Source organism: Motacilla alba, chromosome 13 (assembly GCF_015832195.1).
Source record: "Motacilla alba alba isolate MOTALB_02 chromosome 13, Motacilla_alba_V1.0_pri, whole genome shotgun sequence".
NCBI lineage: Eukaryota > Metazoa > Chordata > Aves > Passeriformes > Motacillidae > Motacilla > Motacilla alba.
Window position 1 is genome coordinate 14,544,988 of NC_052028.1, and position 23,634 is coordinate 14,568,621.

At 46.0% G+C, this 23,634-nt stretch overlaps 3 protein-coding genes across 3 annotated transcripts; all 3 read right to left on the reverse strand.

The window, feature by feature from the left end:
* Positions 1 to 687: 687 nt before the first annotated feature.
* LOC119706482 (double-headed protease inhibitor, submandibular gland-like) lies at positions 688 to 4,855 on the reverse strand. Its single transcript, XM_038150251.1, has 8 exons — positions 4,727 to 4,855; positions 4,230 to 4,252; positions 3,569 to 3,696; positions 3,267 to 3,312; positions 2,282 to 2,409; positions 2,098 to 2,143; positions 1,311 to 1,447; positions 688 to 854 (listed from the first exon to the last, which is right to left on the reverse strand). The coding sequence occupies exons 1-8, from the start codon at positions 4,782 to 4,784 to the stop codon at positions 809 to 811; spliced, it is 612 nt and encodes a 203-aa protein (XP_038006179.1). The 5' UTR covers positions 4,785 to 4,855; the 3' UTR covers positions 688 to 808.
* A 5,423-nt stretch (positions 4,856 to 10,278) lies between these two features.
* Positions 10,279 to 12,509, reverse strand: LOC119706483 (serine protease inhibitor Kazal-type 6-like). The gene is made up of 4 exons (XM_038150252.1): positions 12,267 to 12,509; positions 11,443 to 11,465; positions 10,912 to 11,036; positions 10,279 to 10,461 (listed from the first exon to the last, which is right to left on the reverse strand). The coding sequence occupies exons 1-4, from the start codon at positions 12,457 to 12,459 to the stop codon at positions 10,416 to 10,418; spliced, it is 387 nt and encodes a 128-aa protein (XP_038006180.1). The 5' UTR covers positions 12,460 to 12,509; the 3' UTR covers positions 10,279 to 10,415.
* Positions 12,510 to 14,119: 1,610 nt separating this feature from the next.
* LOC119706633 (ovomucoid-like) lies at positions 14,120 to 19,389 on the reverse strand. Its single transcript, XM_038150539.1, has 8 exons — positions 19,290 to 19,389; positions 18,306 to 18,325; positions 17,391 to 17,527; positions 16,827 to 16,884; positions 16,456 to 16,592; positions 15,849 to 15,909; positions 14,730 to 14,839; positions 14,120 to 14,233 (listed from the first exon to the last, which is right to left on the reverse strand). Exons 1-8 carry the CDS (start codon positions 19,342 to 19,344, stop codon positions 14,188 to 14,190), a joined length of 624 nt encoding a protein of 207 aa, XP_038006467.1. The 5' UTR covers positions 19,345 to 19,389; the 3' UTR covers positions 14,120 to 14,187.
* Positions 19,390 to 23,634: the final 4,245 nt, after the last annotated feature.

The following is a 23,634-nucleotide window of genomic DNA, read 5'->3' on the forward strand; positions in this document are numbered from 1 at the left end:
CCCTCTTTCCTAGAGTTAGAAAACCCAAGACTTTTTCCTGAAAGGTCCTCTGCCTCATTTCTGCCTCAAATCCCACCGGTACAGCTTTTTAGATCTCTTCTCCAAGAAGCTGAAAGCCTGAGCCCAGTCTAATTTCTCCTCAGGTTCTCATTAGGCTCATTACAGCCTTGCCTAGCTTGCTGCAATTTTCTGCTGATGGGCACAATCTCAATGGACACACCCTTCAAGGAAGCAGCAGTTCCTAATTTTCTTCCCTATGAGATACCTCCTCCCTTTGCCATAAGCCTCCTTTTTATAAGACACCACCAGACCTGCCCCTTGCCCAGGTGTGACCAGGTAAAGCTGATCACACTCCCTTTCACACTTCCCCAGCACCATCCCACCAGGCCAAGGCCCCTAAAAGGATCAGTTCCTCCAAGTTCCAGTGAACAAAGACAAATCCATTTACACTCTGCAAGACTTCAAAATTAGAGTCAAACTTGTGCTATTTTATAGCATTTTCTGATGGTTTGCTACAGAATGACATTCTCTCTTGAGGGCTTGGGCTGGTGTTTTGCTCTTTACTGTGGTTTATTTCACCACTTCTCCTGCCTGGCAGAAAAGTACCCAAAAGCCCGAAGACCATTACCCCGCCTGGAAAACAAAACCAAAATAAAAAACCACTCCATGGCCAAGATTGTGGCTGCATTTAATTTATTGATCAATCAAAGCAGAGACTGATGCATAACAGTTGAGGGAGCAAGGAAGAGCATGTTTGATTGCAGAATTTGTGAGGGAAATGTCATGTTGAAGGGTCCAGCTCCAGCGCTTAGCATTCGCCCTGGTGCCTGGCGAACAGACTTCCAAGGCTGCGTCTGAAGAGAAAGAAGGAGACCAAAATTAGACACATGGATCTCATTTTTGTAGCCTAACTTTGCCCAAATAACCCAAATGCCCTTGTGTTCTCCACGCCATAGAGTACTTTGCTTAATGTTCCACCTCTTTTCAGATTCCTCAAGTTACACGCTTTCATACATTGAGATTTGGGACAAACCCCATCATTTTGGGCACCTCCTACGGTCACACTTTCAATCACCCTGACAGGGAGGCAGCCAGCAATGCTATGAGCCTGCAAGCAGGGATCTGCTTTCAATTGCAAGGGGAGGAGGAGAAGACTCACTCAGGCTTAGGGGGTGGCAGGGGAGCGAGCGCTGGGAGAGGAACATGGGGTAGGGATGGGAGCTAACGGGAGCTCTGGGGCTTCCCACAGCTGCCAGAGCTGCATGCGAGCTGCTCTGGTTCCATGGCCACGAGGTGAGCTCTGCACTTACGAGACAGCGCTGCAGAACTGGCACTTGTTTGAGTAGGTTCTGCCGTCGGAGCCGCAGATGGGGGTGTACTCGGAGGTGCAGACCAGGCTGCCGCCCTTCTGCTGGAAAGCGCTGCAGTCGATGTTGACATTTTGTTGCTGGAACAAAAAACAGGGCTTAAGACTTCTGGTCCCTGTGTTTTCCTACATAAGTGCTTTATGTTTGTTTAGTATTTGTGATGTGGCAAAGCATGAAAGCACTTCGCAGGAGCAGGGCTCTGTTGTTCCAGCAATTCTGCAGACTCAGAGAATGTGCTCGCCTGGAACAGCCTGAAGTAGGGAGATGGTGGAGGTAAAAAAAAAAAATCTAATAAATATTAAGTAGTGGAATGATCATGCTGGTATTTCCAGGCTGGCTCTCCCACTGGCTGCTCTGGTTCAGCAGGCAAGCAGAGGTAAGTGGACAGAAAGGGGGTGGTCACAAGCCCCAGGGCACTAAGTTCTCCCACCCAGGGAATCACTGCTACTAATAGTGCTGCTGCATCAATGATGCACTATCTCTTGCTCATCCAGTTTCACAGTAAACGAAGGTCTCAGCACCTTCTGTCTGCTGTTCCCAGATCAGAGAGGGGACCAAATATCTTAGCCATGGGGGAGGTTCCATACCTGTTGACCCCAGTATAACTGTTTTCCTAAAGTCCTATTTCCAGGCCAAATGCACCAGGAGAGTGGAGGCATTTCTATTATTCAGCCATGAATTTGTGTTGCAAAATGTAACAGCAGTTAAGAGTGCAGATTTCTGGCTTTACCTGGAAGCACTGTCCGTAGGACTGCAGGTTCACATCCAGGCCGCTCCTGCGGGGGGAAAGCAAGTGGAGAATGAATGAGCACAGCGCAGCTGCTTTGTGAGCCAAACTACCCCTTTATGCTCCAAATACCAAACAGAGCAATACTGATCCAAAAACCCTGCCCTGACCTGGGCCCTTCACTTACGCCACAGCAGTACAGAACTGGCACTTGTTCCTGTAGGTGATGCCATTGGTGCCGCAGATGGGGGAGTACTCCATGGTGCAGGGGATGTTGAAACCACTGCCAGGCTTCAGGAAACCAGTACAGTCGACCTGAAACAGCCCCAGAGCAGCATTTCAATCTCTGCTCCCCTTTGCAGCAGCCCTGTGTAATGGAGTGTGGTGCAAGAGATATCCCCCCCCTCCACCCAGAGCTGCGAGATGAAAAGGGCTTCCAGCCACAGTGTGGTGGATTTTGGGGGAGCACAGATAAAATCCTGCCTGGGGCTACAGCATCGGTATCTGTTCTGAGGGGGGCTTCATCCCTGTCATCTTGGGGATTTTTCCCCTGAATGTCACCATGAAGGATCCTTGCCTAAAATACCTCACACCTTTCAAAAATGGAGTTTACACTCAGCTCGCTGCTCCTGCAATTACTCTGAGTGTATTGAAATGGGAGTCGTGGTATTATGTGAAATTGCACAGACAGAATGTTTCTTCACTCTCTCTAAACTAAAAATAGGCATTCTTTGTCACTTCATGGTAGCTCCCTATATTGATACTAACTTTAACTTAACTTTGTGATAAACATTCTGATAGAATCGGGTTTTTTCTGTTACAAAATTATAGTTTAGTTGAAATTCAAACTTCTTCTGGGAATTTCTTAGCTACAACAAGCCTCTAAGTCTAAATGTAAAGTGTTTCCACAATACTGAACGAAACACTCTTGAAATCAAGAAGTTTCCTTTCTAAACTCTGGTGTTATACAAAAGATCTTTTGCCTTTTAAAACTCACTGATTTTAGCAGTCCAAACAAAATGCAAATTAAATTTCCTGCAAATCTGAAATTCTTCATTTTTACCCCACTTCTGAGAGCTAGCAATGGTGTGGGTTCAGTACAGAAGGAATCCTAGGCTAGGTCTGTGTCTGGCGGTCACCCAGCAGGGGAAGGAGCCAATCTGTGACCATACCCTAACGCATCTTCCATCGTGTTTCTTGTCAAGAGCACGGTTGCGGCTAGAGGGAGAGAGGGAGAAGAAAAGCAGGGATTAATCTTTCCATGCCGTGTTGTCATCTCAATCATCAAGTCCCTCCACCCGTAAAGCCCCAGTAATTAATCAGATTCAGGAGCTTTGACACAGAAGATCCCGGGCATTAGGAAAGACAGAAACTTAAGAAAATTCTAGTCCACCCCACGATTAGTCACATCCCCAAGGGCTTCTGCCTGCTGCTTGAACTGGCACTGTGGGTGATCAGGGGACTTTCTACTCACAAGAAGTCCCTGCAGAGGGAGCACTCGTTGGGGTAGGTGCGGCCGTTGGTGCCACACACGGGGTCGTAGGTGCGGGGACAGACGACGTTCATGGTTTTTCCGGTCGTCAGGTAGGCGCCGCAGTTGGCCTGGGAAAGGGGACTGGTCATGTCTCCAAACAGACCCAAGGATGTTCCTGCCTTAATCCTGGTTTTGCTGCACTGGGAGGCTACTGTGAGGAATCTCTATGGCTCCTCCATGGTGGAAGAAAATTTATATCGAGTAACTTACAGCATAATGAAAGCACCTCTCTGCTGTTAAGATTTAAAGTAATTTTGGTGAGGATTATGGGCAACAATGATCATTCCTTGGGGAATCAAGACAGGGAAGGTATTAGGCAGATATTCAATAGTCATATAGATTTTCTACTGGCACTCTGTGCTGTGCTGACTCGCATTCTACATTATTAATCACTGTCTTTTTAATCATCACAGTGCTAAATTATCTCTCTCTGACAAAGGTGTTTTCTTATGTTGGGAAAAGAGGTGCACTTAGGGGCACTTCTTTCTTATTCATTCTCTCTTTTTTTTTTCCCTCAAGCATTCCCTGACATATAGTGTGAGTATGAATTATTCATCTAGACTTAGAAATCAAGACTAAATCACAAAGATCTAATACTCACCCGTCTTTGAGCAACAGCAAGATCTACAATAAAAATAGAAATTACAAAATGTAAAAATTGTATGATGTCCTTCACTAACATTCCTTTGGAATCATCAATTTCCCTACAGAGTAGCCAAATACACCTTCTCATTACCAAGAAGTGATTATCCTCCCAAACGTTTCATCTACTCCAAGTAAGTGCAAAGTGATACACCGAGATTAAAAAAAATCACTTATTTGTGAAACCAGAAATTTTGACTCACTAAACAAGAAATAGGACCTAAAATTTTATCCTTCTTTAGCTCCATAATCCCCACTAAGGCTCAATAGCTTAAAGCATAGATCCCATGTGTTTGTCTGCACAAGGGCGAAGCTCATTGAAAAGAGAGGCCGCGTATTCCTAAACCATCACAGCCCCAAGAGGCTGCACTCTCCTTCAGGATGCACAGAGACAGGGAAAGGATCAGGAGGTCTAGACCAGCCTGGAGTGTAACAAAAATGACAGAAATTACTTACCAGAAAGGCAGCCAAGAAGGACCAGCCCCAGAAGGGCAGCGCAGTTGGCCATCTTCATGCTGGCGGTGGTGGTAGCGGCTGTTCCGTGTGGGTCGGTTGCCGGAGAGTCCGTGGATGGTTCTCAGCCTTCTCCCTCCCCAGTATATATATGCATCTCCCCGACCTTGTGAAGTCATCACCAGAAAGTAATTATTTGCTCTGTAAACTAAGAAAATTGTATTGATTACCGAGTTGAGCTCCAAAGAATACTTGTTTGTTAGAGAGATGCCCAGAAGAATTAAACAAAAATGTGAGCTACACCCAGCTTGTTAACAAAGGCGTCTTGCTGTACAATGAGTGATTTGTACTTTCCAAACAGGAGCACTGTCTCAATAGCGGATGTTATGAAATGGAATATGGAAGTCGGGGAAGGGAAAAAAGAGCCCATTTGTTGGAAGTGTTTGACTTGTGCTCACCATATCACAGATGTTAGACAGGAATTGGGCTCTGGGAGACTTCCATGGTACAGCAGAGTGGGGTGACAGGAGCATGGGACACACTCAGCTTTTACTGACATCAGATCTGTGGTGTGGCAAGCCTCAGTGCACTTTAAAGATGCTGAAGTCTCAGCAAATCACTCCTGTAATTTCCTGGTACACTGGATTTCTCACCCACAGAAAGTCATCACGGGAGAAAAGCATTACAAAAACCCCCATAAGTTCATTAGACATTTCTGTGTAGGAGCAAGAGTTATTCATCTGTTGGCAATGAGCATGAGTCTGATTAAGAAATTATGAGAATAAGTAGCCTTAAATCTGTACTGGGATAATGTTTCCTATTAATGGCAAGCAACTGGTATTCTGTGCAGGTGAAATGGGCTTGGTAATACCAAAGGCATTCCAGAAAAAATTCCAGTAACTGCAAACAGAAGGAGAGCCGTTAGGCTTCCCCTTCTCCCTCAATTATATGGCATTAAATTTAGAGTGTCAGCTGAGAGTCGTGTTTTAGGGAAGATAAGTGATAAATAATGTGCTACTTTCTGCTAAGTGGCTTGACTCTATCGCAAGTGTATGGAAAAACAAATAGGGGATATTGCATAAAATAATAAATTTTTGATTTAAGGTAGTCACGGAAGGAAGTGACGGATGGAACTTGTTTGTGCTTCAGAAGAAGCTTAATTCATACGTGTGGCTTAAAGGCAGCCTGAGATTTAAATAGAAAATCAGAATTGGTTTTCTTATTATCCTGGGAGATGTTCAACACTTGGCATGAGCAGATAAATCACAAAAATGTAGCTGAAAGTGTAAGGGAACCGTAGTCACAGAATGGAGCTTGTGGGATTTGGCCTGTTTATATCAATGAAATCATTTTCCTGAAAAATAAATGAATAATGCTATTTGGATCTCTTTCACAAATATCACAAGTTGAAGGGTTCCTTTGAAAGTTGTTTCTGTCGCATTCTTAGCATCCTGAGCGAGTTGACTTTCAGATTCCTTGAACTGATTGTGAGCACATTTGGAAAGGAAGCGGTAGTCACGGAAGCATTAATATTGATTAATCTCCAGGGGCAGGAATGCCAAAGTCTGAAAACAAAGCTTCCTCAGAACTTGCACCAGCCACCAGTGGAGGTGCTGCTTGCCAGCCCTGCAGCTGGGGGGGCTCCAGGAGCAGAGCCTGCCTCCTCTTCAGCCCTGCGACCCAAACTCCCCTGTACCCACCTCCAGATTTGAAATCCCCATTAGCAGAACTGTGCTGCTTCTCCTGCTGTGTTTCCTGCCAGGCTGAAGCCAGCAGGAGCTGTTGTGCCTGGCAGGTGTCTGCCAGGGAGCGGCATCGCTCTCATGTTCAGCCAGCACCTGCCCTTTCATTACTTAGATCCTCTGGGAGATCCGCGCTGCCCCACGTGCTGCCCCGAGGGTCTTGGTGGCCATCCAAGAAGCTCTTCTCCTCCAGCAGCCCCTGCCACTGCCCAGGGCAGCAGGGAGAAAAGAGAAACGAGGAAAGGACCTTGCTACAGGGTCTGGGAGAAGGGATGGGAGACAAAGGGCAGTGTCCAGGGCAGGGCAGGAGAGCTGCTGGGACAGGTGTGACAGGGGATTGCACAAGGAGCCCCATTAACAGGAAACTGAGGGAATGGGACAGCAGTAATCACAGGAAAGCAGATGGACTGAAAGCAGGCATTAGGAGCAGTGAAAAAGAACACTGAGCCCTGGGAAATGTCACACACCTGTTGCAAACAGGAAGGGCTAAGTGAACCCACCTGCCCAAACCCCTGGGATGTGTGTGATGGTGCCAGACTGTTCTCAGTGATGCCCAGTGACAGGACAAGGAGCAGTGCCAATGAACTAAAACACAAGTTCCACCTCGACATGAGGAGAAAATTCTTTCCATTGAGAGCTGCAGAGCACTGGAACAGCTGCCCAGGGTGGTGGTGGAGTCTCTTTGGAGTTATCCCAAACCCACTTGGCCATGTTCTTGTGTCACCTGCTCCAGGTGTCCCTGCTTTGGCAGGGGCTTTGGACTGGATGATCTCCAGAGATCACTTCCAACCCAAACTATCCTGTGATTCTGAGGTTCAGAAATATCATGATGGAGGGCTCAGTAAAGTGACTTTGGGATTATTTTAATGGTACTACAGATACAAGATCCACATAGAAGCTTAAATAAAATGTTTCCTTCTATTTCAGACTCCTAGAGGGCAAACATTCAGGAAGGTTATGGCCACATGAACGGGATAAGTATTGGCCATCATACGATGGGTCCTCTTGTATTAAGGTAAATTTCCAATAACTCTGGGTTTCTAATCCAGCAGCATTTCTTCCCATAGCAGTGATCATTTCCTGGGAAGTTTTTCCTCTGGTCTTGAAACTTCCTCCCTCAAGTAAGTCCTCAGCCTACCACAACCTAAAAAATTCCTCACTGATGATGCTCCCTGCTTTGGTTCAAAACTTGTCATGGTCTTCATCTGGCTGCAAAGAGCAACAACGGGGGTTTTTTTATTATTATTAAATACCAGGGCGGATGTGTGCTCGCCAGATTTGTTGTCATGCCAGCAGCGGTACGGCTGCGGCCGCTGCCGCGGGCCGAGCGAGAACAAAGCGGCTCCGCGCCGCAGCCGGGCGGGAGGAGCGCGGCTCCCGCGGCTCCCGGGATGTGGAACAACTGCCCGAGATCCCGGCCGAGCTGCTGTTCCCGGACCTCTGCACACGGGGGCAGAGCGGGATCTTCTATGAGAACAGAAATTCAATTTACAGCCCGCAAAGCCTCTGCTCTAAGCCGCACTCACCTATTATTTCTCCTTGTAGTTCAGCTAGCTGATTGCTGCCTGAATATCTCCAGTCTTTTAAGCATAGATGATATCACAGGCAAGGGTGTCTGGAATAATTTGACTGTCTGGAAGCTGCATGCTAACAGCATAAGGCTGAGGATCCCAATCCCTCAGTGAATCTCAGTTCTGCCTTGCTGCAATAGCTCTGACACAGCCAGCCTCACAAAACACCTGCAATTAATTCAGTTTTCAAATATAATTTTATTTTTCTCCACATCAAGTGAGAATGCAGTAATAGACCATTTCTCCTGACAGAAGCCACAGAGAGAAACTGCATTAACAGAAAGGTCTAGACTGGCCTGAGGTATATTTTGGCCAGCAACAAGTCGAACGATGCACAAAAATAGAAGGAACGATATAAAATAAAGCAGAACAAAATAAGTACATGCAATGTGTTAATCAGGTTGTGGGGTAATTGAATGGCATTTCCTGAATCCAAAACATCAGATAATGACATAAAGTGCTGAGGTACTGCTCAAAGAATTGTACCATAAAATACCTTGGCAGGCAGACAATGTTTCCTGCCTTGAATTTCCTGGAGGGAGAGTTAGATTAGTAATGGTGAGAGGATTTGTGCTGTTGTGGCAGGATTTTATTGAGAAGCAATAAAAAAAATTATTTCCAACGAGGCGCTCATAAAGGAGAATTCTCTTCCTCTCCATCTTAAGGAGTATCCAGGATGAGCTGCTGGGGTGGGAGGCCAGGGGCTCCACTGGGGTCCTGCTCTGCCCTTGGTCACTCCAGAGCAATCACAGAGGATTTATCATTTCTACTCACAGATACTGCCCTTAATTGCCTGCTGGATTTTCCTGTTTGGCAGACATGCCCCTGCAAGAGGCCCTCTGAGCATCACAGGGATCTCCAGCACGATCGGGAGCTTTGCTTGTCTCCAAGGCATCGTGGTTCCTGAGGGCCATCCTCATCCTCCCTGCTCTGCCCAAGGAAAAAAATAACTGCTGCAGCTGGTGCTCTCCTATCCTGACTCCCACGCTCAGCAGAGAGGGAGAAGAAGGAGACTGAATGTGCCCCATACCCCCAGCACTACCTCCCAGAGCCTCAGTTTATCCTGGTCCCCAGAAATCACATCTGACACTGAAAAGCCATTCCCCACACAGACCTCCCCCTCACAGGGGGGACATTCCAGCCCCAGGAAGGGACTTGGCACTAAATGGTTGCAGAGAATCATGTCTTTTGGAAATAAATTGTCTCCTTTTAGAGAGCTGCTCTCTGCAGTCTCTGGGAAGTGACACATTGTCACTTAAGATCATTAACTATTTGACTGTGAGACTGCTGCCTCTACAGCACGCGGCACTGGCAGCGCCTGGCTGCTAATGAATAATAAATTAACACCATGACTCTGAGCCCTTCCTTTCATCAGCAGAGGTTTCCAGAGGCTGGAGAATCTCAAAGGATCCTCTACAAGCGACAGCCAAGGTGATTACCTTCAACCAGCAGCCAAGTGATGGGTGAGGTGCCCAGTGGTTGCCAGCATCCCCTGGACATCAGCTCTGTTAGCACTGGCTGCCCACGGGTTTCCTGCAGCGCCCCTCAGCAATGAACCAACGTGGGCAGCCCAGAGAAAACAGCCTGTGACATTGCCCTGGGGAGCAAAACAGATTGCAAAAGGCCTTCTCTCAGCTAGAGGTGGGTTTTCAGTCCTGCTTGCGAGGTGGAGGCAGCTTGGAATGTGACCTGCCTCACATGTTCTCTTGCAGTGTAAGAAACTGGGGATAACGCTGGAAACTGAAACAGGGATGAGCAGCTCCTTGTGCCAGCAAGACCCCTTGTGTGTGGCAGAACAGTGCCAGAACATCCCAATTTCAAGTCTTGGGACTGTCTCTAATTATGTTAGTATTTCGGTTTGCCCGGGGCCTCTTGGTGCTGCCAGGCTACAAAGAGCGAGGCTGGGTGAGGCTGCAGGTGTTTGACAGCAGCAGCTGGGGAGGGAGGCAGCTCCTCTCAGCCAGGCAGAGACTCTGCCAGATCCCCTCAGAGCAGCAAATGCACAGGAGCACCAGGATGCATCTCCAGCCTGGGTTCCCTTTTGGAAAGCCAGATGAAGGCAGATGCCCACAGAAGCTGCCCGTTGCCTTTGTGGTCGGGATTGATATTTTTGTAGATCAGAACACTGTTCTCCCTCTCCCCTGCAATTTGCCCGTTTATTCCCACACCCCAGGGTTGTTGCAGTGGTATAATCCTGCAACGTGTCAGGTAAAGCCAGAATGAGACCAAAGGACAACATAAATGCTGGGTCTTTTTTTTATTATCAGAGGTTTCAGGGTTGATAAGTGGTTTTCAAGGGTCAGGGGTTTAGGAAGTCATCTGCCATGGGGAACATTGTCAGGGAGGGATGCTCTTTCTCAGCTGAATCCTGTCAAGAACTTAACAGGCATTAAGAGACCTCAAGGCAAGAGCTCCACGGCTTCTCCTGCGGAGAAAGAAATCAGTACCTCAGAGACAGAACACCTGGGCTTTTACTGTTGGTTGGTCCCTCTGTACCACAGAGGGACTTCTGAACTCTATTCCACATATTTCCTTTTATTATTGACATATAAAGACAAGTTCTTAATTTAAAAGACCAAATAGTCTGTAGGAAACAGACTTTGTTTGCTGGGAGAAAGCTCTTTTGCAAATCACCCAAGAGGAAAATGGAGAACACTCTGTTGTCTCTTTATATTCTGAAAGAAAGGAGTTCCTAGCAAACTCTCCTAGTAAAAAAAAAAAAAAAAAAAAAAAAAAAAATTACCCTTGCTGGTGAGAGAACAAACAAAGGAAATAAAAGAACTTTACTTCTCCAACCAGTGTCCAAGATTGATTAGCCAGTTTAAGCTAAGTTAATTCACCACTGAGTAGCTGAAGAGATTTATTCCATACGTACAGGAACGCGTTGCAGAACGTGCATTTGTTGGGGTAGGTGACACCATCAGACCCACAGTGGGGAACATACTCCATGGTACACATATTCCTGATAGTCCTCTGGTTCCTGCAGTAGACGGGTGCAGCCTGTATTCACAAAAACAAAGAGCTCTCAACCAAAGCTGGGTGAGAAAGGGGACATTAGGAGCTGCCCCCTTGCTGCCCAGGAGCAGATGCTGAGGAAAAGCCCAGGGACAGGGCAGGATGCAGTGGAGTGCTGCCTCCAGCCATGCAGAGCCTGGGTAACCACTGCAAATGATGCTGCAGTAACTTTAACAACAACCTGGACATGAACTGAATGCTGCCTTACTTGTTGAAGCTATCACCAGATGAAAATGGCAATTTCACCCGATAATATCTGTGGCAAATATTGCTCAGGCAGCTGGGTGTCTCAGGATTTTGAAAGGCTCCATCATGATGTGATTAGTAAAGATTTATACAGAAACTGCTTTAAGGAAAGAAAGGATGGAGAATAGAGAAATCTGTCCCTTACCTGCAGCGCATCAGTAGCTGGAACTATAAAAAAAAGAAGAACAAATGAAATATGTTACAAATGTAATTCATAGATTCTGTTAAAATCTGAGAATGCATGCCCTGAATACATATCTTCCAACTCCCTGTGTGCTAGCAAATTATTGTTAGACAAAAGGAATTTCAGGCAAAATGTTGTGCCATACTGTATGTTGACTCTGTAGTATTTTTATTTAATGAGGGTTACAGTCAAAATGGAAAAAGCTGTGTAAAATAAAAGAGAAAGACATTTTCTATGGTTCAAAGGATGGAACACGAACTCAAAGCAAAGCAAATTATTGAGGTAAACAGGGACATAAAGCTGACAAGTACACACAGGCAGCATCTTATATGCATTGCCAATATTATTTTAAAAAAAGAATAGTATTTAGTGAGAGGTGAATTTACAAAGCTTCTACAGCAGTTCAAGCTCTCAAACTACACCTCGGTTCAGGATGACTGCAAGAAATGTTCACTTTCATTCAGTAAAATTATTTGTGTTTCTGCAACATTTCAGAGGTTAAACACTGGTTGTCTGAGTCTCCGGGTGGCACCACGTACATGTCACTTCTTTCATTATGCATAAACTAGCACTGAGAGTAGAGCTGTTCCCACAGTTGTTCTTACCCACTCAGTTCTGTTGCTAAAATATTACCCCATAAGTGATAGTCTCTGATGTCAAGTCTTTTCAACACTATCTTTCTAGGAGTAAATAAGTCCTTGCAGAATGGAGCTCTTTCCAGTCTGAGGATGTTTTTTTGTGGTTTTGAAGACAGCCGGCGCTTACTCCAAGGCACAGCCACTCACCTGAGATGCAGAAAAGGGCCAGAGAGAGCAGGAGCAGCACGCCCGTGATCTTCATGGTGGCTGGATGAGCTGTGAGCAGCAGAGCTTGGCTTTTGCTCAGGAAACACAACCTGGATTCTGTCCTCAGGTGGCAACCACGTTTATATGTATGCCCACACCACTGGGGGGGGCGTGTGTGTTTGTGCATGTTCATATTTGCCTTATCCACCCTTATCCTGGAGCAACATTTCCAGCCTTTTGTCTCAGTGGTAATATCAGCAGAGGTAAGCTGTGCTGTAAGCCAAGAATGGTGTTTCTTCATCAACGGGAGTCACGAGAAGTTTAGATGTGTGAGATACACCCTCTGAGTCCTTATTTTAAGTGAAATATGTGACAGTTTCCCTCTGAAGGACCACAGAAAATTCCTGCAGGCAAAAGAGCCGCTGAACAAACTGCTGTCAGATTTTCTCTGTGCTCACCTATCACTGCTTATTTTTGTGCAGTGCTTTTTCACGAGAAAAACATTGAATGGAATACTTCCATAGCAGAAAGGCTCTCCTTTTATTTTTGTGCTTCACCCAAGTAAAACATCACTAAGTTATAGTGAAAGCAGGAAAACAATGGACCAGGAAGGCAAGCAAGAGGACGTCCCAAACACTGAAAGGAGTCCTGGAAAATGACAAGGGATGGAGAAACTTTTATGGGACTATGCAAAAAAAAAAAAATTTACAATTGTTATTTCCCCTAAAAGCCATTAGCTTTGCAGTAATAGACTTTTAGTATGATGATGACAGAATGATTTGAGACCCTAGCATGGATCCTAGAAAAGCTGAACCCGATCTGGAAATCACTGCTTCATCCCTCTGCCCATCTCTACATAAATCCTTTGTTTTACCAACAAAACATTGCTTTTTGGGACAACCTCCATCAAGGAGAACAAGCACCCCTCTCCCTTTGATTCCCAGAAGAAATGCATGTGGGAGATATTACATTTTAGAAGGGATAAGCCCAATTTATTTATGCCTCTCTTGTGTGGATCCAGAAAAAAAAAACCAAAACCCAATTCAATACTCAAACAGAAGACAAAAGCAAAATAAATTTCATGCACAATACACCAATGACAGGTCACACTCTCAAGAAACAGAAGGATACTGTGTCCTTAGATTTTGAAACACTGCTGAAATACTCCTTGGGCTGGCAGAGAACATTGTGTAATTGAAGACTGAGAGAAGACAAGTAGGCAGGAGTAGGAACCACACCTAGGAAGGCATTAATCTCAAAACACTTGAAGGGCATTAAAGAACGACTCCAAGATGAGAAAAATCTGGTAATAAGTCAGTTGGAGGACTTAGAGAAATGGACAGAGACAACGCACGTGTGTGAACAACATGGGCTTTGCCAACAGAGTGCCCTTGGGAGAGGAACACTTCAGGTGAGGACAGAGCCCGGGAGCAGCTCTGGGCAGTGACACCAAGGTGTGACTGAGTATTGCTGACAAGGAAAATGCACCAGGAACACCTTAGGAGAGACCCTCCTGTGTCACCACTTCAGCCCTGTCCAGTGCCAAACATTAAAGGGTCTGAGCACTACCACAGGGACATTATTGTCATTTATGTGCCAAGACACACAGCTCTGGGCTTGGAGCATCTGTTTTTAATTTTCTGCCTTTTAGGAGAGGGAGGGAAGCAAGATTATGTTCTTGCTCTATCCCAGAGCTTTGAGCACATAACCTATTCTGCCCGGTCTCATCATCCAACAAATCAAGGCAATGTTTCATGAGACAACACATGAAAGAAGACAGGGAAATGTTGCTGATTTAGTTTATTGAGAAGGAAAATCAGGAGTGAGCTGAGTTCCCCAGAGGGTGAGATGAACTGAGGTGAGATCTTTATCTGGGATTTTCCAGTGAGGATCTTGTGGTGAATTCCCTTGGCACCGATACTCAGCATTTTCCAAAATGGCTTAAAGTGATAGTCCCATTGCTGTCCCTGGAAGCAAGGAGAGGAAAGAATGAATTAAACACAGAGTCCTGCCTGCTATAATCTGTCTTTTTGATGGCTTCTAGAGATGGTGTCAGGTGGGATCCTGCCCCAGAGACAAGGAACTAGCAGACTCGTAACCCCATGTGCTATTTGATCATTAGGACATGAGTGAAACAATTTAACCCATTCTTAAGACTGAAAATATCTGTGGGGAAACTATAGTGGAATCTTGAAAGGAAAGGAATTTCATTTCCTTTGCAACATGCAAGAAAAATTCCATTTAGGTTAAATGCTCTTCAAACCATTCATACTAACAAAGCAGCCGTAACATTTTTATGCTCTAATGAAAAAAATAAATGAATGCTTGACACGGTGGCTTGCATTCCCTCCTGCCCCAAATCCCTAATCAACAGTATCCAGCAAACAAAAAAGCAGTAACTGTGCAAATTTGTGCCCACAGGAGGCAACTGATAACACAAACATCACTGATATTTGTACATACACGACTGCGTTGCAGAAGATGCACTTATTGTTGTATGTTGTGTTGTCAGAGCCACAGAGAGGCATGTAGTCGAGTGAGCAGACAGGTTTGGGGTAATCACTGCAGTCAACCTGTAAAAAAATAAATAAAAATAAAAGAGCCTGATGTGGAGGAGTCAGTAGCACAAGGGCTTGAACCCTGAGCTAGAGCTGCAGCGCTAGTGATACCAATCTTACCAAAAGTAATTAACTTCCTTGCACATCTGATATGAACTGAGGTGTCAGTTTCTCCCATGCCAGGAGAATTTAATAATGTAAAAATAGATCATAATTTCCTGTTTGAAGAGATGTATATCATAACCTGGTCATGGCATTTCCAAGCAGCAGCAGTTCAGTCAGTGAAGGTGCTGTACTCTGTGTTCCCAAGCTGGCCAGGAAATTAAATGGAAAAACACTGGTGTCTGGAGAAATGGAGTGCTGATCCTCTATAAAGGTCCACTATCCCTCCTGGAGTCTTAAAACTGGAAGATCAGCACGTAGCTGGACACTGCAAGAGTGGGATTCTGCTTCCAGGAGCAATGGGTGCTACACTTGCTGAGGAGCATTGAGGGCTAAAAACGTGTCTGGGTGCAGGAAGAGGCTGAGGAATTTCATGGAGGAGAAATCTATCAAGGCTTACTGACTACACAGAAATCACAGCTAGCTGAGGTCCTCCACCTCAGTGGAGGAGTTGGAAGGGTAGAAGTCACTTTTCTCTACATTCTGCATTTTCACTCTGTCCTACACAATGCTCACAGCTCCTGCCAACAGCAGGCTCTGCACCAAGTTGCCAAGGGCTAGATGGACCATTGGTCTGACCCCAAAAGCCATTCTCTGTTCTTATTCACAGTTCTGACCTGATGGATTATTTCTACTACTCTTTTACTCATCCCTTCCTGAGCAGTCACCTGCTCCTTTCCTGGCATTCACACAAATAACATTTATTACATGTAGAGAAAGCAAAATCTCTCCCGTTCCGCAGCACAGCAGCTGTTTCCCTTCTGCAGGACACTGCTGGTCTGGGGGCTGCTGCAGACACTGGCAGTGCTTCCCTGACAGCAGCAGGACCAAAACCCAGCCCCTGGTCACCCAATTCACTTACTGTGACAATTTCCTTCTTACATTCACCATCAGCCTTCTTGCCAACACTGGTTCCAGCCTCTCTGGGAAGGGAAGAGACCTGCATTAGGGAGCTCTGCAAGCAACCTGTTCTGCTGAGCCCCATCACCCAGGAATGCTGAGCAGCCTCAGGCACAAGGTGTGGGATACAGGAGGCATCCAGCTTAGGTGGTGCCCGTGTGGCTCCAGGGACCAGCTCAGGTGGTGTCACTGCCTGCCCCAGAGCTGGTTTGTGGCAAGATGTGAGGGGCAGGGGTCATGGTGGATGAGGAGACAGGCTGTGTGACAATCTCAATGCCCCCTGGGTGAGTTGTTGTCCTCTGCAAGGCAGCATCTGCCACACAGACCCTTTTAACTTAGTTAAGAGCAGCACCCTGTCCTGTGTGAGATCCCCACCCAGCCCTCTATTCTCTGTCCAGACCGAAGGCACGGCTTTCCCTCTAACGACAGAGGAAAACAAGGTTTAGTCAGGAGGAAAAGAGGAGGGTCAAAGTCCAAGCACCTCACAGAAGAGGCCTTGGTAGAAGTCCTGCTGTCCAAAAGAGTAGTTCCAGGAGCACCGACCCTGGGTCCCAGTGCTCAGTACTCACAGGCTCCGGGCACAGAGCAGGCACTCGTTGTCGTAGGTGACCCAGTCGGTCCCGCAGACGGGGCTGATGTCTTTGCTGCAGATCAGCGCCACTTTCCCCTCCTCACTGGTTGTGTTGGGGTACCTGCTGCAATCCACCTGGTGAAGGAATGAACAAAGCCCTGGTGAAGGCCTTGCTTACAGCACACAGGTGGACCTGGTGAGTGTGTCTGCTTTTCTGTCAGTAACATGATGACACTTCACTTGGAGGTGACTGGTGCAAGGTGCTGGCAGCTCATCTGTGTTCTTGTTTAGGGTTTGAATTATTCAATAAGCACCTTTGGCCACTCAGGAGCAGGACACACCCCTTGTTTTGCCCTTGGTTTAACTTACAGGGGCAACTTCCTTGCACTCTCCATCGTGGTCTTTGCTGACATTGGTTCCATATTCTCTGCAGAGGGAAAGACAAATGTTAGGAAGTCCAGCAGAGATGTCTTGCTACATCCTAGGTGCTAGAATTAATACAAGGCAAAACTGACTCTTTCTCAGTCAGGCTTTTTTAAATCTGTATTTGAGAAGGTAGTGCCACCCTCCCTCATCAGCTGAGTAGATGGCAGGGATGTAAAACCCTGGGAAGCTTTAGGACCATTTTGGGCAGCTCTGAGCAGAGCACCTCTATCCTTTTGCTGTGATGAGATGTGCTCTCAGAGCCATCGCCTGGCTACTCCTTGAGACAGAGAAGAAAAAACCTGAATAAATTACAGAAGCAAAAGAAAGACACAGCGACTAAAGCTCTGCCTGAGCGCTGTGTTTGATAGCCAAGCTCATTCTGAAGGAATTGACACGGGTGACCCGTGACAGGGCACTGATTGGTGAGCTGTGGTGCTGCCAGGAGCTCTGAGCTGTGCTGCCTGGGGTCCTCATGCTGTCCCCATGCTGTCCCCAGGCAGAACGTACCCGTTGTAGGCGCAGAGCTGGCACTCGTTGCCGTAGGTGACGCCGTCGGAGCCACAGATGGGGCTGACGGACTCGCTGCAGACCAGCACCTCTTTGCCCTCCTCATTCGTGGTGTTGGGATATGTGCTGCAGTCCACCTGCCAGAGGAATCACAGCAACAGGATGAGAAGACCTGAGACATTCACAGCTCTCATTTTTGCGCGGGACACTGAGCTGGTACAACCAGTCCTCACTGCCACACACAAACTTCTGCTGTGGGTCTCTCAGGAGAATCCTTCCTGCAGAGATGTCCCCACAGAGCAGGAGAAGAGGAGGAGGAGGGAAGAGCTATAAAACCATGCAGCCCCTTGGATGGGATAAACCAGCGCTGGTCTCTCATGCTCACTTGACATGACTTTATAAAGGCTCTCCACTGGTCCCTAATTCTTCTGGTTTTGTGGCCACTTCACTGCACTTCTGGTTTTACTTTTTCATTCTTAATACACTGATCATGTTTTTTTTCAGAGGACCAAGACTAATGACCTGTGAGGAAGCCGGATCAGCTCAGAGTATTTTAGTCCTTCAGTAGGTTGCCCTCAGGCAGGTTCTGATCCCAGTCTATTGCTTCAGTTTAGAACCAGCTATACATTTCCAGCTTAAAGCTTAGACCAGTCTAAAGTTGCTGAAAAATTAATTAATCCAAAAACATTGTATCATTACTACTAAAACATTATTAACATACAGCATGGATGTACGCACAAGGGCAGTATAATTTAATGTTTTACACTGTAGAATCTGATTACAGTGACCTGAGTGTCACACTGAGGTGAAGAACAGCTGAGCACCTACAGGCTGGAGGTTTTTCCCACTCCTTTGGTCATGCCTTTATCAGGCCACATACTTGAGAAAGGTGACAGAAAGAAATCTTCCACTTACCTCAATCCCAAAGGCAGTATCTGGAAAAGAAAAGAGAGGCAGAAAGTATGAACAAAAGCCAATATGATAAGACCTCAATTAAAGCTGGAAATGTGAATACAAAATTCCTGTGTGCAGGACCAAGCTGAATGATTTCCAGTGATTGTTTTTTGAACTAAATAAACTATGTATGATTTTTTTTCTCTGTGTTGATAAGCATAATAGCATTGCTTATTGCTGCCTATGATGAAACACCTTTTTGAATAGCTTTGTTCTTTTTTTGTTCTGAGACATGTAGATTTATTAATTGAAAACAGAAGAGCTTTTCCTTCCTTATCTTTTTACATATCCGTTTTGACCCTAAAGCGCTGCTGTTATGTATCTGAAAATACACCTGAATCAACAGAGACAAATGCAAATAGTCACCTACAGGATAAGCAAATACATACAGCATCTGTTGACAGAAATATGCATTTGAAAGAAGGCGAGTGTGAAAAAAATGTCTTTGGCTTTGTAATTTCATCAGTTGTGAATATGCAGTGAGAACATCAGAGTCTGGCTTGTTTTCATCTCTTGCTGTTCCATTAGCAGAAAGAGCATTGCAGGAAATTTGCCAGGGTCTTGCAGAGAACTAGCTTGTGCCATTACAATATTTTCCTTACTAGTTACTGGAGGTCTGACCCCCTTCTCATGGCCTCATTTCAAGTATTCATCCATTTGCTGTAATTGTACAAGTGTAAGCAGTGTAATGGTGTGAGAACATCAGTGCACAAAGTGTAACAGCATGAGTTGCCAGCACAGAACTCCACTTGCTGTTACTTATATTTATGACAAACCATCAGCTACAGCAGCAAGCCACTGAGGACCATCCTGAAATACACTCCTGCAACCTGCTCCGTGCCAGCCAAGGCAGCAGAGCCCTCTGAAGGAGATTTTCTCTCTTTGAATCCTCCGCCTTATCCTTTTGAAGACAGCCAGGACTCAGACAGCTGGAGAGTCACTCACCTGGGACGCAGCAAAGCGCGAAGGAGAGGAGCACCAAAAGCCCTGCCGTGGTCATGCTGGAGGTGGCTGGAGTCTGCAGGCTGCCTGCTCCCACTCTGCTCACGAGATGCTCCCTCCAGGGCTGGCTGCAAATATATACAAATGCAATGTCTAAACTGTTCAACTGTAACATAAAACAACCTGCAGAATCTGTCACCAGCACAATGAGGCCAGTAATATTTATGGAGGTCTTGACTTTTCTGGTAATGGTCTGCGCCTGCTAGGCAATTGATTTTGGCTGGACACCTGCTTAATAGATCAAGACAAGTATCACAAGTTCTGAGTGGCCAAAAGAAAACAAACAGCCTTTTGGACAAAAGAAACCTCTTTGGGATTCTAGTGGAAATGTAAGGAGCACAAAATACCGAGAGGAGTAAAGAGCAGGCCACTGATTTGTCTCTCGCAGAGAAACATCTCCCACCAGGGAGCAGCTTAGGCAGGATGCAGTACCACCCTGCCTGCAGACCAGGCTGAGTCTCTGCTTTCCTTTCTGGTTTCGGGTGGGTTTTTCTCCCCACATTCCCAGATAATCACTTCTGGGCACAAACACAGGTCAGGTGTGGCTTTGCTGTCAGCAGCACCAGTTAAGCTTCGTCAGGCAAGTCTGGCAGGACTGCGTCCAACCTGTGAATCCAAAGGCATTTAGCACCAGTTTGAGTAAAGCTAAGGCTCCATGACAGTTTCACTGCCTGGGTATAGAAGAGCTCAGTAGAAGACCTGAAAGCAGGTTAAAAATCTGTCAAATGCCACTAAAAATGTCACCTGAACCTTAGCAACAGGGAGCACTTATTTACAGACCCAGTCCCAGTTAAACACATGGATTCAGAGTGTTCTGCCAAGCCATCTGAAGAACAAAAGACACTGAAGGTTTGGGAACCTATTTACATTGCGCCAGCTACACCTGAAAGTACAGTAGGTCCTTTCCTCTTGCAGATATTTTAGAAAATGATACTTAAAATATAGAATCTGTCCCCATTTCCCTGTCTGTCTCACACCACCAGCCTTTGTGTATCTCCAAATTGCTCCTGCCTAGGAGCAGGTCTGCACCTCTGCTGTTTTAGTGGCTGTAATTTTGCAGGAGTGGGTTCTGCCTGTAACCTGTTCACAGGTTCAAAATGGGGTTTTTTGGGGGGTCGTTGGAGCTAAGCATTGTGCTTAGGGTAGACTTCAGAACTATAGGAGGTGCAGAGCAAAAGGTGCTTTACAGGTGCTGCCTTTAACAAACCAGGCACCCCCCACAAGACAATTGAAATTCATCTGAAATCATTGAAATTCACCCCAATGAAATGTGTTGTTGTCTGATCCACTACAGTAGCCTAAAGGGTGTATTTTGATCCTTACATGGATAGTGCATGGAATCACCTCTCCTGGCAAGCCCAGAAGGCCACAGCAGGGCTGTGTGGATATGCAGGGCACATTTTCACATCCAAGAGATGAGATTCTTCACAGGGAGAAGCATCGAAATAATTATGCTGCTGTGATTGTTTCTATAAATTACAGGGAGCATGCATGAATATTTCAGACAGATTTGGCACATCTTCAGGATATATTGCCCTGATGTGTCTTGTGAACAGCATCTCTGAAAGCCAAACACTTTTCCCTGAGCATGTGCAGGAGTTACTGAAGCTGCTCCCCACATGTCACAGTTGCTGCTTTTTCCTGTGCAGGCTCTGCAGAGTTGGAGGGGGTTACATCTTTCTGGGTTAAATATGGACTTTGCCACTGCCTCCTCCAGCCAAGACCTCTCCAAACCATCCTCACCAGCCTTCACAGCCCCAACCCCGGACAGTGCCGTCCTTTGGGCAAGATCAACCTCTCCTGATGAGTGGAGAGCATTTTCCTGCCAAAGTCTGGCACGTGTTACACCACAGAAAAATTTTCCACTTCAACTCCTGGGTTCAGCACTAGGTCTGGCACTGGCCCCAGGCGACTCAGGTTTTCTCTGACCACCACAATGCCTCTTGGATGTCCAGCAGATCCTTTCTTTCTTTCTCTCATCTACAGACACTTTAGGGAGACTCAAGTCTGCAGCAATTAAAAGGTGACTGGGGAACACCTGAGCCCCTTAGGTACCCCCCTAGGCAAGCCACAAAAGTGACACCCAGAAATCCCCAGCTTTCAGGCACTTGCACAGCCTGCAGCCATTCAGCATCCACAGCTTCCCCACCCAAGGTTACAGCTCCAGATTATCCAGCCTCTGATAACAGCATGGAAAAATCCCACAGCTGGCTGAGCTGATGCTGCAGGACAGGTCGCTCGGGCCTTAGCTACTCCTGGAAGAACAGTTAGAAAGAGGATTTGGTCTGCAATCCTGCCACTGATCTGCTGTAATCCACTTCATTATGGTCTTCTAATCCTCAGAGTCAGATGCAGCATATGGCTAATGACCATTTGGCTAAAGGGAAACCCTCTGAAGCAGCCAGCACGAGGGCAGAGATCCCACAAGAGAGCTGGAGATGGACTTGGGACAAGAGCATGAAGTGATGGGACAAGGGGGAATGGAAAGGCTTTAAGCAGAAAGAGGGTAGGTTTAGATGAAGTATTAGGGAGAAATTCTTTACTGGGAGGTCCTGGCACAGGCTGCCCCATCCCTGAAGTGTCCAAGGCCAGGTCGGACAGGGATTGGAGCAGCCTGGGACAGTGGAAGATGTCCCTGCCTATGGCAGAGGGGTTGGACTAAAATTATCTTTAAGGTCTCTTCCAACCCAAAAAAATTCTATGATTCTGTAATCTGCAGGTAAGCAAGGGCAGTGCCACACCTCAGGGTGCTGCCTGTTATGGTCCTGAGCACCATAAGGTCTGTGTGCTGACACCAGGCCAGGATTTGGCCATTATACAACACCCTCTCTGACTTACTCATGTAATTTCTTGTTTGACATTTCCCATTACAGTTTTTTTTTCATTATCTATTTCATATTCTCTGAAAGAATCAAAACTGAGGTTGAAAAATTTTCTTAGCAGGTATGCAACTCCTCAGCATAAATAACACATTGATAAATAAATGGCAAATCATTTAATACACTTTTCTAAACACTCCTGGGGTTTGTCACATTATTCAATTAACAAATAACTGCTGTAAAAGTGGGAAATACCGTTTAGCTGCAACTCTTTCATGAAAATGCCTCTAATCACTGTAAAATGCCTGCTGAACACAATTCAGGCTACAGTTTTCATCTCTGGCTTTCTTCTGGCCACAGTGTGGCAAATAACTGTTTGCACTGAGCCACATGCCTGGAGGAACCAGTACAGCACAAATGGAAGCTCTGCCTCTTACTCAGTGCTTGAAGGCCTCATTTGAACTGAGCAATAAAGCAAACAAAGTCACTGATATGATTAAAAACATCTCTCTATCAAAATACATCCATGTGTTTATGAACTTATTAAATAGAGCTTGATCCAGGTAATGCCAGTGGATGTTTTGCTGGACTAACAAGACCATGTGCAGCACTTTGTACCCTGCAGGTGTGGGCTAACATGGTTTCACATTACTTATGCAATGAATTGAATGAATTTGGCCCCACTACAAGGGCAGATGTTGACACATGGGAACGAGTCCAGCAGAGGCAGGCAGGCTGCCCAGGGACAGGGGCACAGGGCATTCCAGAAAAGCTGAAGGAGCTGGGCTTCTTCATCCTGGAGAGCAGATGGCTACTGGGATCACATTGCTGTCTGCAGCTCCCTGGTGGGGTCAGAGATAAGGAAGAGCCAGAGTCTCCTCTAAGCTGTATGGCAAAAGGATAAAATTCTGAATGAATGGAGGAATTATTCCTTGTCACAAGAATGATCAAGCACAGAAAGCAGAGAGGCCATGCATGTCCCTCCTCAGTGCTATTAAGAACCCAGCTGAAAAAGAAAGGCTTTGGGCACCCTGACCTGCCTTTGACTTTGGCCTTGCTTTGATCAGGGTTTGAGCCAGAGGCCTCCAGAGAGCTCTTACAACGTGAATTATTTTATTTATGTTGTACTTATATAATTCTCTCTCCTATAAATAGCTGTTATTAATAAAAAACCATCATATTTCTCTATGACCCGGGAGAGTCTTCTCAGAATTTTCCTCCAGCCTTTACTAAAGGGTCACAGGTGAGCTCTACAAAGAGCTCCCAGAATGTTTTTACAGGGGGTGACCAGTAACATGTACAACACAAAGAGTGGATTGAAATCATTGTTAAAATAAAACCACACACTAAACCATCCAAATTTCAAGACATTATTAGCTCTCAATGATTTCAAAGTCTCCTCACTTCTGCAGGAGCCCAGCACTTTGCCACCACAACCCTCCTCCAGAAGAGCATCAGCATCTGAATCT

Excerpts from the sequence above, each read along its gene's own strand:
- LOC119706633 (XM_038150539.1), bottom strand. The coding sequence starts at position 19,344 with ATGACCACGGCAGGGCTTTTGGTGCTCCTCTCCTTCGCGCTTTGCTGC. Across the intron at positions 18,326-19,289 it reads CGCGCTTTGCTGCGTCCCAG|ATACTGCCTTTGGGATTGAG; the intron begins GTGAGTGACTCT and ends TTTCTTTTCCAG. Across the intron at positions 14,840-15,848 it reads GTAAGAAGGAAATTGTCACA|GTTGACTGCAGTGATTACCC; the intron begins GTAAGTGAATTG and ends ATTTTTTTACAG.
- LOC119706482 (XM_038150251.1), bottom strand. The coding sequence starts at position 4,784 with ATGAAGATGGCCAACTGCGCTGCCCTTCTGGGGCTGGTCCTTCTTGGC. Across the intron at positions 3,697-4,229 it reads TTGCTGTTGCTCAAAGACGG|GCCAACTGCGGCGCCTACCT; the intron begins GTGAGTATTAGA and ends CCCCTTTCCCAG. Across the intron at positions 855-1,310 it reads CAGTTCTGCAGCGCTGTCTC|ACGCAGCCTTGGAAGTCTGT; the intron begins GTAAGTGCAGAG and ends CTTTCTCTTCAG.
- LOC119706483 (XM_038150252.1), bottom strand. The coding sequence starts at position 12,459 with ATGAACATGCACAAACACACACGCCCCCCCCAGTGGTGTGGGCATACA. Across the intron at positions 11,466-12,266 it reads GGCCCTTTTCTGCATCTCAG|TTCCAGCTACTGATGCGCTG; the intron begins GTGAGTGGCTGT and ends TTTTTTTTATAG. Across the intron at positions 10,462-10,911 it reads ACGTTCTGCAACGCGTTCCT|GAGAAGCCGTGGAGCTCTTG; the intron begins GTACGTATGGAA and ends CTTTCTCCGCAG.